Raw genomic sequence first — 16,547 nt, forward strand, 5'->3', positions numbered from 1 at the left:
CAAGCAGGGGGAGTGGGAGAGGGAGAAGCAGGCTTCCCGCGGAGCAGGGAGCCTGATGTGGGGCTCGATCCCAGGATCCCCGGGATCATGACCTGAACTGAAGGCAGACACTTAATGACTAAGCCACCCAGGCACCCAGCTTTTATACCTTTTAGACAAACACTGTGTGAAGAATTGACAGGGCAGAGGGGCTTGGGCTAGGGGTAGTAAATGGTGACAAATTAACAAGGTTTATTTATATAGCCTTCTTGGTCCCAAATTCCCTGTCTCTGGTGAGAAAGATGTCTTCTACTCTCCTGGTACAGTGAAGGCATCTTTCACATGGGAGAGTCATCTCCTTTTTGGGGGGGGATAAAGGAAGGTTGGAGTGTACCTCCTGCACCATCTGTTTCTCAAGTACCTTTAATTCAAAATAACCAATATGCCCAAGTGGCATATTCTGGAGTGACATATTCTGAACCTCTACACACAAAAGAGGTGGAGCTGGACAAAAAGTCTAGCCCCTGCACAGTCAGCTCTCAAGGGACCCTGGGGTTAAGGGCAGCTGGACCCTAGGTAAATGAAGCCCACAGAAAATTCCCAAATTGTATTTGATTATCATTTTCACCTTTCTTCTTTACATGTGTTTTTAGTACTTCAGATTCAAGGTCCTTTTTATCCTAAGAGGCAATGTGGAGTAGTGAGAAAAGAAATGAATCTAGAGACAGAATATGAGCCTCAGGCTGGAGGAATGAAACATGAGCTCTAGAATTCAGACTATGAGTCTAGCTTCAGCTCTGTCACATAACCAGACCTGTGAACTTGGGCACATTCTCAAGCTTTGTGAATCTTAGGCTCTTCATCTGAAGAGTGAGTCTGATAAGCCTTGTCATATTGGACTGGTTGAAAGAGTGCAATAGGGTGCCTGGCTGGCTCAGTTGGTGGAGCATGCAACTCTTGATCTCAGAGTTGTGATTTTGCACCCCATGTTGGGTGTAGAGATGACTTAAATAAAGTGCCAATTGGATATTTCTAGAAAAAAAAGTGCAATATATGTAAGGCACCTGTTACAATGCCTCGCATAACTTAGGTCGTTAATGAATAAGTTATTACTGTGATTATTTTGACTACTGACTCTACCAACCTCACATATGTGATTTCTAAAACTCCAGGATGTCTAAAAAACATGAAGTATTACAGTCCATGGAATATTAGATCAACCAAAATACTGCTTAGCAAATAAACCTCAGTAAATATATCCCCTCTGAGGTTGTGTTCTTTAATAACAGGGAATTTCTAGGGCACCTGGGTGGCTCAGTCAGTTGAGCATCTGACTCTTGGTTTGGGATCAGGTCGTGATCTCAGGGTCATGGGGTCCAGCCCTGAGTTGGGCTCTTCACTCAGCACATTGTCGGATTGGGATTCTTTCCCACTTCCTCTCCTTCCCCGTCTGTTCTATCCCTGGCCCCTCCAAATAAATAAATAAATAAATAAAATTAAAAAAAAAAATAATAGGGAATTTCTTCCCCACATGGATGCAATTCAGAACTCCTAGAATTTGTGACAAGGACGAATTCCTTGTCTCCCTAGCTTCTGTTCCACTCCAACCACTCCTATTCTCATTAATTTCACACCCATAAAAATATAAACATTTCTTAAGACTATGCCAAATTACACTGAAAATAACTTATTTAAAATATGTCTTAAATGGAGTAGTCTCTGGCTTTCCTAGGCCAGGGCAACCAATGGTTTCTCAGTGTCTCATCTCAATAAAGTATCACTGTTATCTCTGAAAACTCTTTGAAGACTATGTGTATAAAAAGTTGTTTGTGAATTATGTTCAATTGCACAGGGATACCAACACAGGACAACTTCCAATCCTGTCCCAAAGATTTCTCTCTTTTTAAACCATGCCCCCTAATTAACTACAAAGAACAGTTTTCCAGTTCAGGTTTTTGAGTCTCAACTTGGAGACACACTATCTGAAGGTCTGATCACTGATCACCACCCCATTAGGCTCAGCTTGCCCTAAATGCAAATTTAAGTTAAAAATTAACACTCACTACAGGAATTCCAGCTCCCCTGACCCCCAAACTTCTTGTCCCAGGGCATTTACACTTGACAGTCGCATATGGAATACCTCCACTTATCTGCTAACTCCTTCTTTTACCTGCCCCTTGGATATTAGAAGGCATCCCACTTAATTATAGGATTGCTGATCCTATAAGTAAAACTTATAAGTGCAGTTGTAGTTATTATTCATGCTATAATTTCAAAGACTAACATGGTGATTGCCAAACAGCCAATGTTCAAGGAAGATTTGGGGAATAAAAGAAACAGTGAGGGGCGCCTGGGTGGCTCAGTTGATTGAGCGACTGCCTTCGGCTCGGGTCATGGTCCTGGAGTCCCGGGATTGAGTCCCGCATCGGGCTCCCTGCTCGGCGGGGAGTCTGCTTCTCCCTTTGACCCTCTTCCCTCTCGTGCTCTCTATCTCTCATTCTCTCCCTCTCAAATAAATAAATAAAATCTTTTAAAAAAAGAATAAAAAAGAAACAGTGAGCATGGGGTCTAATTTATTGATGTTTCTTTTTAATATATCCATAAATAAGTTAAGCATATTCAAGCGTATATAATTTAATTGTATAAAACAAAAATGTAAAACGTATAAGAGGGCCATAGGATGGCAATCTTTAATTTGTTCTCTATTTTTTGAACCCAACCACCTTAAAGCTGATCATTCTCACTTTTCCAGTAAATACGTATAGCAATTCCATGTTATGTTATTCAAAATTACAAAATAAGATGGTTTCACATTTAGTTTCACAAAATAACAAAGCTCTTACTATTAAACCTCATTATAACAATAAATGTATGATCAATATCTTTAATAAACTTGGAGATTTTGAAGCTAATTAAATCTACATTAAAGAAACAATATTTGAACAAATACATATGTTAAAAAAGAATAAATTTTCAAGTGACACAATAATATAGGAACACATAGGCATATATACTGTGTTCCTTTCAGCTCCAACTCAGACCTAAATTCTATGAACACTAACTGCCCTTTTACAAACACAAAGTGAAAAACCTGCCTCAGGCTTCTCTAGGAGCAAGAGAAATTAAGGGACTTGGCACTAGAACTTGCAGTGGCCACAGAAGTAGGGACAGACCTGGCTGAAATTCTGGCTCGGCCTCTCTCTTCTTCATCTTGCAAAGCCTCCTCATACTGAGATGGAAAAGAACTCGGGTCAGTCCCATTAAACTTGGCCAGGAACTCCAGGACTTTCATCTTGGTGGTTTCAGCGTGGGCTCTCGGGCCCCACAGGAATTCAAACTGTGCGAGATCCCTGTTGGCCACCTGCCGGTACTCCAGGTACTTTTCCTTCACAAAATCTTTGGTGATGAGCTTCCTGGGCTCCCCAAAGATGGCGTGTTTCGTCCCAGCATATATCCCCGTCCAATTCAGCACTTCCCAGACTTCCTCTTCAGTGGCACTGTTGCCCTTCATGAAGATCACACCCAGGATAAAGATCAGGATGCCGGTCTTGGGCATGCCCTCTTCACCATCCAGCACCCCATCATAGGTGAGGCCCAATTTGATGAAGAGGCCATAGCAGTGGTTGATGGGATCCACTCTCTTCACATCAAGGCCAAAGACCATCTCCATGTACTCAGAGGCTCTCAGGAAGATCTCAATGAAGTGGTCTTCATACTCTTTGATGACAATCTTCATATCTGCCTTTGTCACTGGCTCTTTCATGCGATACTTGAACAGCATGAAATTGACCAACGAAATCACCTTCTTATCTAGAGCATCTATGGGCACATTATTGGGGTCAGGCCCAGCCCATAAGGTGCTATCCTCTTCTTGGCTCCTGGAGCTCTCATTCAATTCACTTGATGAGGTGGTTGTGATGGCAAAGGAAGATGAGCAGAAACTCTGATGACTCTCAGGGGTACTGGGTTTACCAGCATCAGGAGCCTCAGTTGAATTGCCAGCCATCAGAGGATAAGAGGAGAGACAGATCTCTTCCAGAGCCTTGGAGACCTGTACAACTTCCATATCTTCGACCTCACTGCAGGTCTGAAAGCCCTGATCGTATGAGCATCGTGGATTCTTTTGGTGCTGAAGCATGGTGACTTTTATGAGTGGCAACAGACAGGAGTGAGGACAGGGGAGTGGGCAATGGGGAATCACAGCCTAGGAGGAAGAAGGAGATGTGAATGGCTTCAGCTGCTAAACTCCACCGGGGGGGCTCCGATAAAACTGCCTCCAATGGACTTCTCCCGACAACACTGTTATAGGGCCTCACAGGTCTCCCAACCCCTTAGTTGCTATGTCCCTGAAGAGCAATGAAGGAGGATGTCTGAATACACCTGAGGATGCAGCCAGCAAACCCAGGCTGAGAATTCTCAGATCGCAATAAGCACGTGTGGAGGGGCTCTAGACAGCCATTTCTGTTCTGAGGAGGGTGGACCCATCGGTCCTCACTCAGGTTCATTAACTTGGCATTCAATAGGGCCTGGTGTACCTCCCCTATGCTAATATGGGGTGGTCCCCAAAGACCAAAGTCACATCTCCCGAGACAACTGATAGAGGAACCTCCTCCAGAAGGCCTACCTGGGGTTTCCCAGGGCTGACAGCAGGACCTAGACTGTGTGGAGTCTATCTATACTGCTGTCGGTAGTTCCCCGCCCCCCCGGCCCAGTTCTCACTTAGTTGCCTCACTCTGAATCCAGGCAGGTCTTAGGATCTCTTCATTTGCTGACCTAACATTGTCCCTTCAGAATTAAGCCTCCACCTTCTGATTTCTAGAAGGTAATTAGGGCATATGTCTACAGATAGCCTTTCCCATTGCCTCTCAGTGCTGATGACAGTTCAGGGCAGGATTCATTCATCATGATCCCCACTCTCCTGGGGTCAGGGGACCTCAGTACTCACTCTGGGTTCTTGACTTGGCAACTGGTGGGGTCTCAGGTCTGACCACTGTATGTGATGTCAACTCTTTTGTGTGTAAGAATGCCTCATCTTCACGAGTTACCTGAGAAGTTATCTATCCCCCTCTATAAGGCCTTCTTGGGCTAACAGAAGGAGGTAGAAACTGTAAAGGTCCCCCTTTACTGGTGTGGGTAGACCCCTTGGATCTCACTTAATGTCCTACTGTGACCCATGAGAGGCTCTGGATCCCTTTCCTGGATGACCTCGTATGATGTAGGTACATACACCAAGGATCTCACCTGTGTGAACCCCCCCCACACACACACACACAAACACCACCACCACCAAAATGGTGATCTTGTCATGTAGTCTCTGCCCAGAGTTCTCTGGACTGATAAAGGTCCAGGGTCTCTTTGATGACCCTATATTTTGGGGTGGATCCTTTTGAGTTCTTACTCTGTATGTCCACACGGACTCCAGTACTGCCTGGCTACCCTGTCCATTGCTGAATCTGAATATGTCCCAATCCCCTTGGTGCCCAGTGTATGAATCGAGCCACTGAGAATCCTGACCATCTTTGTCTGGGACCTATCAGGTAATGACTACAGGGGGAGGACAGGTATCAAAGGGTCTCACTGTGCTCAAGTAGATGGTCACCTCCTTGCTCAAACAAGGTGTATACTTTGGAACTTGACAGTTTATGAGCCTCTTCCCCTCTACTGAACTGCTCTTGCTCCCTCAGACTAAAGACTCATTCCTGTGACCACTGAGGAGCAATTAAGGGGTATCAAACCCAGAGTTTCCAAAATGTCACAGCAAGACAGGGCTCTTTTCAGATTATTCTGTTCTGGAGCAGGTGTCCCCCTCAGCCTCACTTAGGGTCCTTCCCTTGACTAATAGTAGGACCTAGGATCTGGAACCCTTCCACAGACCATTCTTCATCACCCTGAGCTTACTGAGCAAGAAATGAGGGCATGTCTCAGTTCTGCTCCAGGCCTCCCAGGGGTGACAGCAGGGCTAAGGAGAATTATGTTCGGCTCCAATCTTCTGGGATAGGTGGTTCTCTCAGCCCTCATTCAAGGCGTCTATTTGGCTACTGGTAGGGCCTCAGTCCCCACTTGCTTAAACCTAATGTCACCCCCACCAGAAAAAGGACTATTCTGCCTGAGACAACCAAGAGGGAAGGAAAGAGAAATCTCATTCAGTCACCACAGCCAGGCTTACCACTGCTGAGAATAGGGGCAAGAACTCTGGAGCTTCTCTGTTCTGGGGTGGCCAGGCCCCCCAAACCTCTTTCAGAGAACCTACCTTGGTCCTAACAGACCTTGGGACTCATCCTTTGCTCACCTAATGTGCTGCAGGCCCTGTATATACAAACACTCCTCATTGGAACACCACAAGGAAGAGGAGCAATATCTCATCAGGTGATCCTTGTTGACACACCCTGGACTGACAGCAGGAGTGTTTTGACGAGGGGCCCTCTGTCCTGGTATGACTGTTACCCTCAGTACTAATACCGTGTCTTCATAGGTTCCTGCAACCCCTTGTGCACTTTTCTGTTTGTTAACCTGAGGCTGCCGCTCAGACAAACACAATTACTTCCCTGAGGCCCCTGTTAGATGAAGGGACAATGTGAGAATCTGACCACCGACCTCAGGCTTCCAAGGGCTAAATGCAGAGACAGAGTGGGGCTCATGGACTTCCCACCTATACTGGAATGGGTGGCCCCTTAGTCCTGACTCAGTGTCTACACCTTGGTTCCTGGCACCGTGTGAGAGTCCTCCCCTCTGTTGTACCGTTGTTCGCTCCTTATACTACACACCCACCTCCTAGTGACCTCCAAGAGACAACTAAGGGACATTTTACCTGGTTACCCCTGCCCGTGGCCTCCCAGGATTGCCAACAAGGGTGGGTATCGTGGGGCCACCTGTGTTCTAAGGTGGGTGGTCCCTTTAGCATAACTCTGTGTCCTTACCCTGAATCCTTTAAGCACCTGGAAATCTTCCATCTGACCACCTGACTTCACTCCCTCAGACCAAGCCTCACACCTCTCTTAAATCCAAAAGGATAACGTGAAGTCACCTACACGTGGTCATTCCTTTCAGGAACCTCCCAGGGTGGACCAAAGTGGCACGGTGACTCTCTGTCCTGGAATGTGTGGTCTGAATGGCCTTCTCTTATGGTCCTCGTCTTGAATCCTGGCATGTCCTGGGACTTAGACCTCTGACCCAAGTGCGCCCGCTCACAATAAGGCTTCCCTTTCCACTGAACACCATGGGGGAGTGACTGGGTGTCTCTCAGGCTATCACTGCTCAGAATCTCCCAAGGATTCCCTGTGATCTGTGGGACTCCACTTGTATGTGGCGACTTTGCCCTTCAGACATAACTCAATGACAACTGCCAGGGCCTGGGACTCCTGCTGACTGAACAAATCCTTTAACTTCCCGAGCCCCCAAGGAGGAAAGGAAAAGTCGCCTCTGCCTGCCATCCCTTCCGTGGGCCTCTCAGGGCTGACAACAGAGGAAGGGCTCTGTGCACCCCCTCTGCCATCAGTTGGTCGGTCCCACATCCTCACAAGTGCTTGTCAAATACTGGTTGGTGACGTCCCACCTTCTTATCAAGGCCCCACGTGTCTGAGACGCCCAGAAAGGAAGTGAGGGGACACCTCATCTGCCCGACACGGAGCCCTGACCACAGGGGCTCGACTCTGTGCCACAACCTCTACCCGCGGTCAGGGGAAGCATGAGAACTCACTCGGGGTCCTCGCCCGGACTCCTATAGGAGTCCCCCGCAGGGCCTGAGGCTCCTTCCTTTGCCGACGGGACACCGCCTGCCTCAGACCAAGCTCTTCCCTCCCTCAGACTCTGGAGGCAGAAGTCAGTCAGCAACACTTCCCGCCGCCCCTGCCCGAGGCCTCCCAGGGCTGACAGACTGGCCGAGGCTCACTGAGTCCACCACTGTCTGGAGTGGGTGGTCCCCTCAGGACTCACTCGGGGGCCTTTTCTGGACTACCAGCAGGTCAGGGAACTCTTAGCCCCGCAACAGAAACGCTGCCGCCTCAATCAGATCCCAAAGAGGAAGTGTGTCGTAGGTCAGCCTGACAGACCGGTCCGGGGCTTCCCTGAGTTGGACTGGGGCTCTCATCTAATGAGTCCCCTCATTTCTGTGATAACGAGGTCTCCTCAGTTCTCATTTGGAATCTTACTTGACTCCAAGTAGCACCTGGGACCCGTCCCTCGGCTGCCTTGGTTTCATGCACCTCAGATTGAATCCCGCAAGCCGGGCACTCTGGAGGAGGAAATCAGGGGGTGTCACATCCGGTTACACCTGCCTGGGCTCTTCCGGGCCAGCAGCAGGGGCAGGGCTGTGCGCACCAGCCTCTTTCACAGTGGCGGTTGCGGCTGGTCCCTCGTCATAGTCCTATTGACTTCTGGTAGCCTTGGAATTAATCCCTCTCTTGAACCCATGTCATGCCTCTCATGCCAATGTCCTCATGCCCCTAGAACCCTCAAGAGGAATTGAGGGGATGCTTCAGTCGGAGAGCCCTGCCTGGGCCAATAGGGCTGAAATAGGCACTGGCTCATGTCTATGTGACCCACCCTCATTCTTTGGTTTTGGCCTCTTTTCTGTCCTCATTCATTGGCAGTTCTTGTTTTGGCTCCTTTCTTATGACTCAAGGCTTTCTGGGAAATGCTATATCTCGGCAAACTCTTGATGACTTTACCCACCGAAACCCTTGCCAAGTGTGGAATGGGTCATGTCCCGGTCTTAGCATGACATGAAGAAGTTAGAACACAAACAGTCAGGGGCCAGGATCTCTGGTGGGCTATCAGAGATGAAGGCTGCAATCAAGATGTAGCAACTGAAGCAGAATCTACATAATGCAGAGGAAGAAGAAATGTTCGGGGCACTCCCATCCTCCTGGGCTCTAATCTCCTCTGGGTTCTCCTGTTGGCTGAACTGAATTGGCATCTTGATGCCTAGGAATTGTGTATAGAAGAGTATGGAACAGAGCAAGAGTGAAGAATGAATCTGAAGTCAAATAGGTCAACGACTGGCATACCACATCAACAGATGAATTTTAAAAATATATTTCAATTGATAAAGAAAAGTGTTTCATAAAAATAATCATTATTCATTCCTGATGAAAAGTATGTTTTCAAAGTAGATAAAGGATATGTATAAAAAAAATCCCTAGAGTAAAAATCATATCTCATGTGGAAAAGTTGAAACCTTTTATTTTAATATTGAGAAGAAAACAAAAATATCTGCTATCACCATTTCTAGTCTACATTTTCATAAAGACACTACATAATAAAGTAATGGGAAATAGTAGTAATCATAGAGATAGAAACTAGAAAATAAGAAACAATGTCAGTATAATTAAACATGAATAAATTGTATATGAGGAAAATATACTAAAGAAAAACTTAAATCAATAAAAATATTTTTAAATAAAATTGCTAGGTATGAGATCAATATACCAAAAGACACTTTTTTGGTAGCAATGCACAATAGAGATGAAATTAAACAAAGACTATCTTGTAAATTACCATAATAAATGCCTGATTCCTAAAAATATACATGATAAAAAATATAAGAACTCTATAGAAAAATTATACAGCTATTATTTATTTAAATTACTAAAGACTTAACTAAATGGAGAAATATGTTTTTAGATGGAAGATTCAATTAGGTAAACATGTTAATTGTCCTCAAATTTAATCTATTAATGACTGTAATCCCTCGTTCTCAATAAAGCCACATAATTTTTATGTGTAAATGTTTATATACTATACATGTGCATTCTGTGTGAAAGCTGACAAGATAATTCTAACATTTATTCTTTTTAAAGATTTTATTCATTTATTTGAGAGAGAGAGAGAGAATGAGAGAGAGAGAGCACAAGAGGGGGGAAGGTCAAAGGGAGAAGTAGACTCCCCGATGAGTGGGGAGTAATTCTGAAATTTAAACCTACTCGCAAATGGCTATGAATAGCTAATATACTCTTGAAAAGAAAGATGTGATATTAAAGACTGTAGTAATAAGAGTTTGTGTTACAGATGTAGGCATAGAGAAATAGACCAAAAGAAGTGAATAGCATGTTCCAAAACAGACCCACTATATATCATGTCCTGGTTTATTAAAAATTATCTGTTCAGAGAAGTAGGGGAAAGAATATTGTTTTTTAATAAGAAATCACATTGGTACATTTTTGATATTCATATTAAAAACAAATGTGACTAAAATCCTCCCTTACACTTAATAGAAATTCTAGTTCCAAGCAGTTTAAAAACTACTTTAAAACTTTTTATTCTGAAAATTTTATACTCACATAAGTGAAGGAAATACCACATTAACATATTAAATGAAAAAAAAATCATTCCTAAATTGCTAAACTGGTTTATCAAATTCAGCATTCATTTATAATGAAAAGATATGTTATCTCACTAAAGGATATCTAGAAAAACCCTACAGTAAACACTATACTTGATGTCAAATCACTGAGAGCTTTTACTTTAAAACTGGGAAGGATGTGAGGATACCTGCTATCACCATTTCTCTTCAATATTTTAATGAAGATCCTATATAGGGAAGTAATGGAAGCATAAGAAAGCAAAGAGGTTTGGATTGGAAAATAAGAAACAAAGCTAGTATCATTAACAGATGATTAGAATATATACGAAGAAAATCTACTAATGATAAATTATCAAATCAATGAAAGTATTTATAAAGGTAGCTGGGTATAATATTAATATGCAAAAATATACTTGTATTTGTGGCAACAAAATGTATGAAAAAAAATTAAACAAAATAGGGGTGCCTGGTTGGCTCAGTCGTGAATTTGAGCCCCACACTGGTGGTAGAGATTACATAAAATTTTTTTGAAAATAAAAAATAAATTAAACAAAATACAATTTGTAAATTACCATAACAAAATACTTGGTTCCTATAAGTAAATATAATTTTAAAAGTTTATCAAGTCAGTGAAAAAAATACACTGATATTATTTAGAGAAATTAATGAAGGCCTAACTAAAGACAGAAATATGTTTGCAGATGAAAGATTCAATATTATGATCATACTAAGTCTCCCCAAATTTAATCTACAGATGACTATCATCCTTCTCATACAAATAAAACCCCAAATGTTTAAAAAAAAAACAAACCACAAATGTTTGTGTGTGAATGCCCGTGTCTATGTGTATGTGTGTTTGAAACTTGACAAGCTGATGATAAAATTTAAATTGGTTCACAGGGACACCTGGGTGGCTCAGTCAGTTAAGCGTCTGCCTTCAGCTCGGGGTCATGATCCCGGGGTTTTGGGATGGAGTCCCACATCGGGCTCCCTGCTTCTCCCTCTGCCTGCCGCTCCCCCTGCCTGTTCTCTCTTTCTCTCTCTCTCTGACAAATAAATAAATAAAATCTTTAAAAGTAAATAAATAATTTGATTCACAAGTCGCCCCAAATACCTAATATCCTCTTGAAAAATAAAAATAAAATATAGCTTACTTTACTATTAAGAATTAGTAAAAGTCTATAGTAATCAAGAGCTTGTGGCATGAGTGCAGGCATAGGCAAAGAGAACAATGTAACTAAACAGTGTCCTCAAACAGTCCTAGTTATACACTATTGCTTGACTGATTAAGTGTGCCATTGCAGAGAAGTGGGGAAAGAGCAGTATTTTTATAAAGAAATGACAGTGGAACAGTTGGCTATAGAAGAATTCAGACCAGCGGTATAGTCCCACCTTTGTCATACTCTAGCCCTGTGAACTTGGGCACATAACCAAACTGTATAATCCTCAGGCTCTTCATCTATTAAATAGGTTGAGAAGCTCTGTCCTCTAGGACTGTCCAAATACATGCGACATACATAAAGGGCATACCACAGTGCCTGGCGTATCTTAGATCGTTAATGAATCGTTGATGCATGTCTCAGAGAACATGAAGTGCTGTAGGACATGGTACAACAAATCAATCAAAACGCTGCTTTGCAAGTAAAACTCCACCAATTTTCCCCATTTGAAGAGAGATTATTTGATTGTTGGGGAGTCTTCTGTAAATGGTCGCAACTCCAAACTCCCAGAATTTTTGTGAAGGGCCATCTTCTTCTGTCCCTCCCAGCTGCCTTTCCATCCAAACCAACCCTATTTTCATTCATTCTACTGCAAGCAGAACTCTATCCCTTGGGTGTAGATTTACAAAATTACATTCAAGATAACCTAATTCAAATGCCCTTTTTAATGGAGCAGGCTCTGCTCTCTCGGCGCAGAACAAAGAGTGCCAGCCCAGTGTCTCCTTCACATCCTGCCTCAACAGAGTCTCAAACTTATTTCTTGGAAACTCTTGGGACACAATATTCCTAAAACACTTAGTTTGTATATTGAGCTCAACTGCCTAGGACAAAAGTGCACAACTCCTTCCATTTACTGCTGCAGGGGGAGATTCTCTCTGGTTTACCTAAGATACCAAAGCAACTGTTGTGAGCAGTTTTTCATTCCAGGCCTAGTCGCTCAACTGTAAGATACGTCATCTGAGTGTTTGGCCTCTGCTTACCACTCTGACAGCTTCATCTGGCCCACCACCCAATTTAGCTTAAAATTACCTCCCACTAAAGAAATGGCAGTGTCCAAAACCTCAAACTTCCTTGTTTCATGACATTTACACTTGACTGTTCTGAAACCCATCCCCCCAACTCCCTCTTTTTATTTATTCTTTTTTTTTAAGATTTTATTTATTTGAGAGAGAGAGCATGAGCAGGGGGCAGGAGAAGAGGGAGAGGAACAGAGAGAGAGGGAGAAGCAAACTCCCAGCTGAGCAGGGAGCCCTATGTAGGCCTCAATCCTAGGACCCCAAGATCATGACCTGAGCTGAAGGCAGACATTCAATCAACAGAGCCACCCAGGCTCCCCTCTTTTTATTTATTCTTTAGGTCTTACAGAGTATGTCACCGTCTTCCCTATGTGATAGCTGTTCCTAGATTCCAAAATTCTGTGGGCTAGGGCTGAATCTTCTTTATTTTGGCACCCCCGGTACAAGAAGGAGCCTTCCAAAGAGCAGATTCTCAATGTCTGAATAATGAAAGGGCTGGGGTTAATTTACTACAGTTTTATTTTACCTACATCCTTGAATAAGTTAAGCAAATCTATGTGTCTTTAATTTTACTGGAAGACTAAAATATGAAGGAAACCAATAGTTAAATATTTTTATTTCTTCCCTCTATTTTGTGATCCTGTTTTACTGTGTGATTCTCTCATATTTCCAAGAAAATACCAAAACTCTTACTCTTAAACCGGATAAACAACAACAGATGTGTGATAGAGGTCATTCATAAACTTTGATTATGATGCTACATAAATCTTCTGTATAATGGACAACTGAAAAATACAAAAAAAATTATTCATATAGAATAGGAACACAGACTATATACACTGTGTTCCCTCCAGGCCTATTTTGGCCCTCCACTACTTAGAACATTCACTGCCTCCTTCATCCACAATGTGAATAATCTGCCTCAGACTTCACTAGGGACAGGAAAAGCTACTGGACATAGCTTTGTAATTTTCCCTGGCCACAGCAGTAGTGCCAGCCTTGGCTGCAACTCTGGCTCAAGCTCTCTCTTCCTCATCTCTTGAAGCTTCTTCATACTGGGACTAGAAGACACTGGGACACTATTGTTGACCTTGGCCCAAACTTCCATGATTTCCATCTTGCAGGTTTCAGCCTGGGCTCTGAGACCCCACAGAAAATCATAGCCCCGAGGCTCACTGTTGGGCACCTGCCCCTACTCCAGGTACTTTGCCTACATCAAATCTCTGATGATGAGTTTCATGGGTTCCCTCCAAATTAACTACTTCCTCCCAGCATTTATCCCAACAATGTTCAGGAATTCCAAGATCTCTTCCTCAGTGGTATAATTGCCATTCATGAAGATCACACTCAGGAGAGGGATCAGGAGTCCAATCTCAGGCAACCCCCTGCCAACACACTAACTCCCTTTGCTGGTAATGCCCAACTTGCTGACAAGGGCACAGGAGTGACTTCTGGGGTCAACTTCTTTCACATTAATGCCAAAGATAGCTCCATGTACTTAGAAGTTTTCATGAAGATTTCAGGGTCCAAGTGCTTGTACTTTATGTCAACAATTTTTAGCATGTCTGCTTTTGCAATGGGTCTTTCATTTTATACTTGTACAGCAGGAAGTGCACCATTAACTGCACTATTCTTTCTTATTAGAAGGCCTTAGTGTGAGCTCTTAATTGAGAGTGGGGCCTTAAAAATGCTTGGTCTTTCTTCATCTTGGCTCTTGGCACTTTCATCTGATCTCATACATGAAACACTTGCAAGAGCAGTGGTAGTAGACGTGGCTTTCTGAAGTTCCAGGGGAATACCAGCAGCAGGGAAGCTCTGGAGAGTATTTCCCGAAGTGGAAGGGTGGGGAGGGGGGTGTTTCACCTTGGATCTTAAGTTTCTCACAAGCACATTGCTTATTCCTGTGACCTCAAGGCATGGTGACACTGGTCAAGGGCATCAGGCAGAAGTGTGGGCAGGAAAACAGGTAAAGGGCATCAGGCAGAAGTGTGGGCAGGAAAACAGGTAATGCCGGCCTACTGGAGGAGTGAGGATGAGAGGGTGTGTTCATCTTCAAAAGGGAAATACTTCCCTGGCTGTAATAAGGACCTCCTCTGAAGGTTTCTTTGAAGTTGCTTTTCTAGGAACCCACAGGAATGTCTTCTGTTCTCCTGATCGGCCTGTTCCCTGAGAACTCTGATGTAGTGGATTGAATTGTGTGTGCCCCCAAAAGATGTTCAAGCCCTATCCCCCAGTACCTATAAATGTGACTATATATGGAAATAGGATCTTTGCAAATGTAATCAAATTAAGATGAGGTCATACCGCAACAGGGTGGACCCTAACTTTAATGACTGGTATCTTTATAAGAGAAAAAAGAGAAATTTGGATACATGCAAGAGACACAGAAAAGAGACAAAGCGAAGAAGGCCATGTGCTGGCAGAGGTAGAGATTAGAGTGGTGCCTCCACAAGCCAGGAATGCCAAAAGTGCTGCCAGACCATCAACAGTGAGGAGAGAAGCATGGAGCAGGTTCTCTTTCAGAGCCTGCAGAAGGAACCAACACCGCTGATAACTTGATTTCAAATCTCTAGCCAAAAGGACTGACTGAATAAATTTTTGATTATTTTAGCCACCAAACTGTGGTAATTTGTTATGGTAGTCCTAGAAGCCAATATACCAAGGAAGGAAGTTACAGTGAGCCTTAGGATGAGGTTTTCCATTACTGCCTGAGACGTACTGGGGTGGCAGGAGGAGTTGGCAGTGGAGCCCCTCTGTTCTGGGTTGTCCTTTCATTTCACATTCAGGATTATCAACTATTAGCTAGGCTTGGGTCCCCTCTACTCTACTGCTCCAAATTTGACACTTTAAACAAAGGCACTTACTTCCCTGGTGCCTCAGCTATCACCCTTACCATGGGGTACCTAGTGTTGGCTATTCTATGAGGCAGTCTCCATTCTGGGATACTTATGGTCAGAACTCAAGGAGGGTCCTCGCTTTTTCTCCAGATAGGATCTGAGACTACTTGCTCCCTTTGGTGACCAGTAGCTACATCTTTAGACCAAGGACTCATGCCCTTAGACCTGATATAAAGAAGTGAATAGAACCCTCAGACTGACAGTCTGGCTCAAGGTCTTCAAGGGCTGACCAAAGAAATTGTAAGATAATAACTTTGTGTTGTTTTAAGCTACTAAACTTGTGGTAACTTATTACTGCAGCAATAAAAAAACTATTATGCTAATTTTAAAAACTGGATATTAGTATTGATTAAATTATTAATATAAATCATTAATAAATTATTAATATTAATTATACATGATATAATTAATATCAGGCCAATTTATTTTAATAAATAAAAATTTTAAAAATCAGGCAAGCTAAGTCTTTAGAACAAAGAAAATTATTAGTGACAAAGGAGGCTATTATATGATAAAAGGGTTGATCCACCAGGAAAACATAACAATCTTAATATGTATGCTCACACAGAAGAGCTTCAAAACAGAATATAAATCTGAGAGAACTGAATGGATTTATAGACAAATCCATGCTTATAGTTGGAGATTTAAATGCCTCTCTCCAAGGGATCAGCAGTAGTAATAGAAAGGAACTCATCAGGGATTTAGAGGATATAAATATAGGATAAAGGTATAGAACTGAACAGTAGCACAATCCAACAGGATACGATTGATGTTTATACAACACAACCCAACACAACAGAACACATGTTGTTTTCAAGCATATGTAGAATATTCAACAACCTAGACCATACCTTGAGTAATAAAAGAACCTTAACAATGGTAAAAGAATGAAATGACACAGTGTGTTTTGTGAACATAATGGAATGAAACTAGAAATCAAAAACAGCTATAACAGGGAAATCTCCAAACCATTGGAAATTAAACAACATACCTCTAAAATGTATATGGGGCAAAGAGGATTTCTCAAGGTAAATTTAGAATTGTGTTCAGATAAATAAATGAAAAATAAAATACAGGATATTAAAATCTACAGAATGCAGGTAAGGGAGTAATTAAAAGAATTTATAGCACAAAT

The 16,547-nt window shown here is 42.9% G+C and overlaps 1 protein-coding gene across 1 annotated transcript in view; it reads right to left on the bottom strand.

Moving 5' to 3' along the window:
• Positions 1 to 2,680: 2,680 nt before the first annotated feature.
• MAGEB16 (MAGE family member B16) overlaps positions 2,681 to 16,547 on the bottom strand; it is an 89,666-nt gene continuing 75,799 nt past the window's right edge. Inside the window, exon 2 of the mRNA XM_025857903.2 lies at positions 2,681 to 4,183. Coding sequence (XP_025713688.2) covers positions 3,086 to 4,183 — 1,098 coding nt within the window. The 3' untranslated portion in view covers positions 2,681 to 3,085. The remainder of the gene's footprint in view (positions 4,184 to 16,547) is intronic.

The sequence above is a fragment of the Callorhinus ursinus genome, unplaced genomic scaffold (assembly GCF_003265705.2).
Source record: "Callorhinus ursinus isolate GAN/ISIS: 27379988/994484 unplaced genomic scaffold, GSC_fseal_2.0 scaffold16, whole genome shotgun sequence".
Classification (NCBI taxonomy): domain Eukaryota; kingdom Metazoa; phylum Chordata; class Mammalia; order Carnivora; family Otariidae; genus Callorhinus; species Callorhinus ursinus.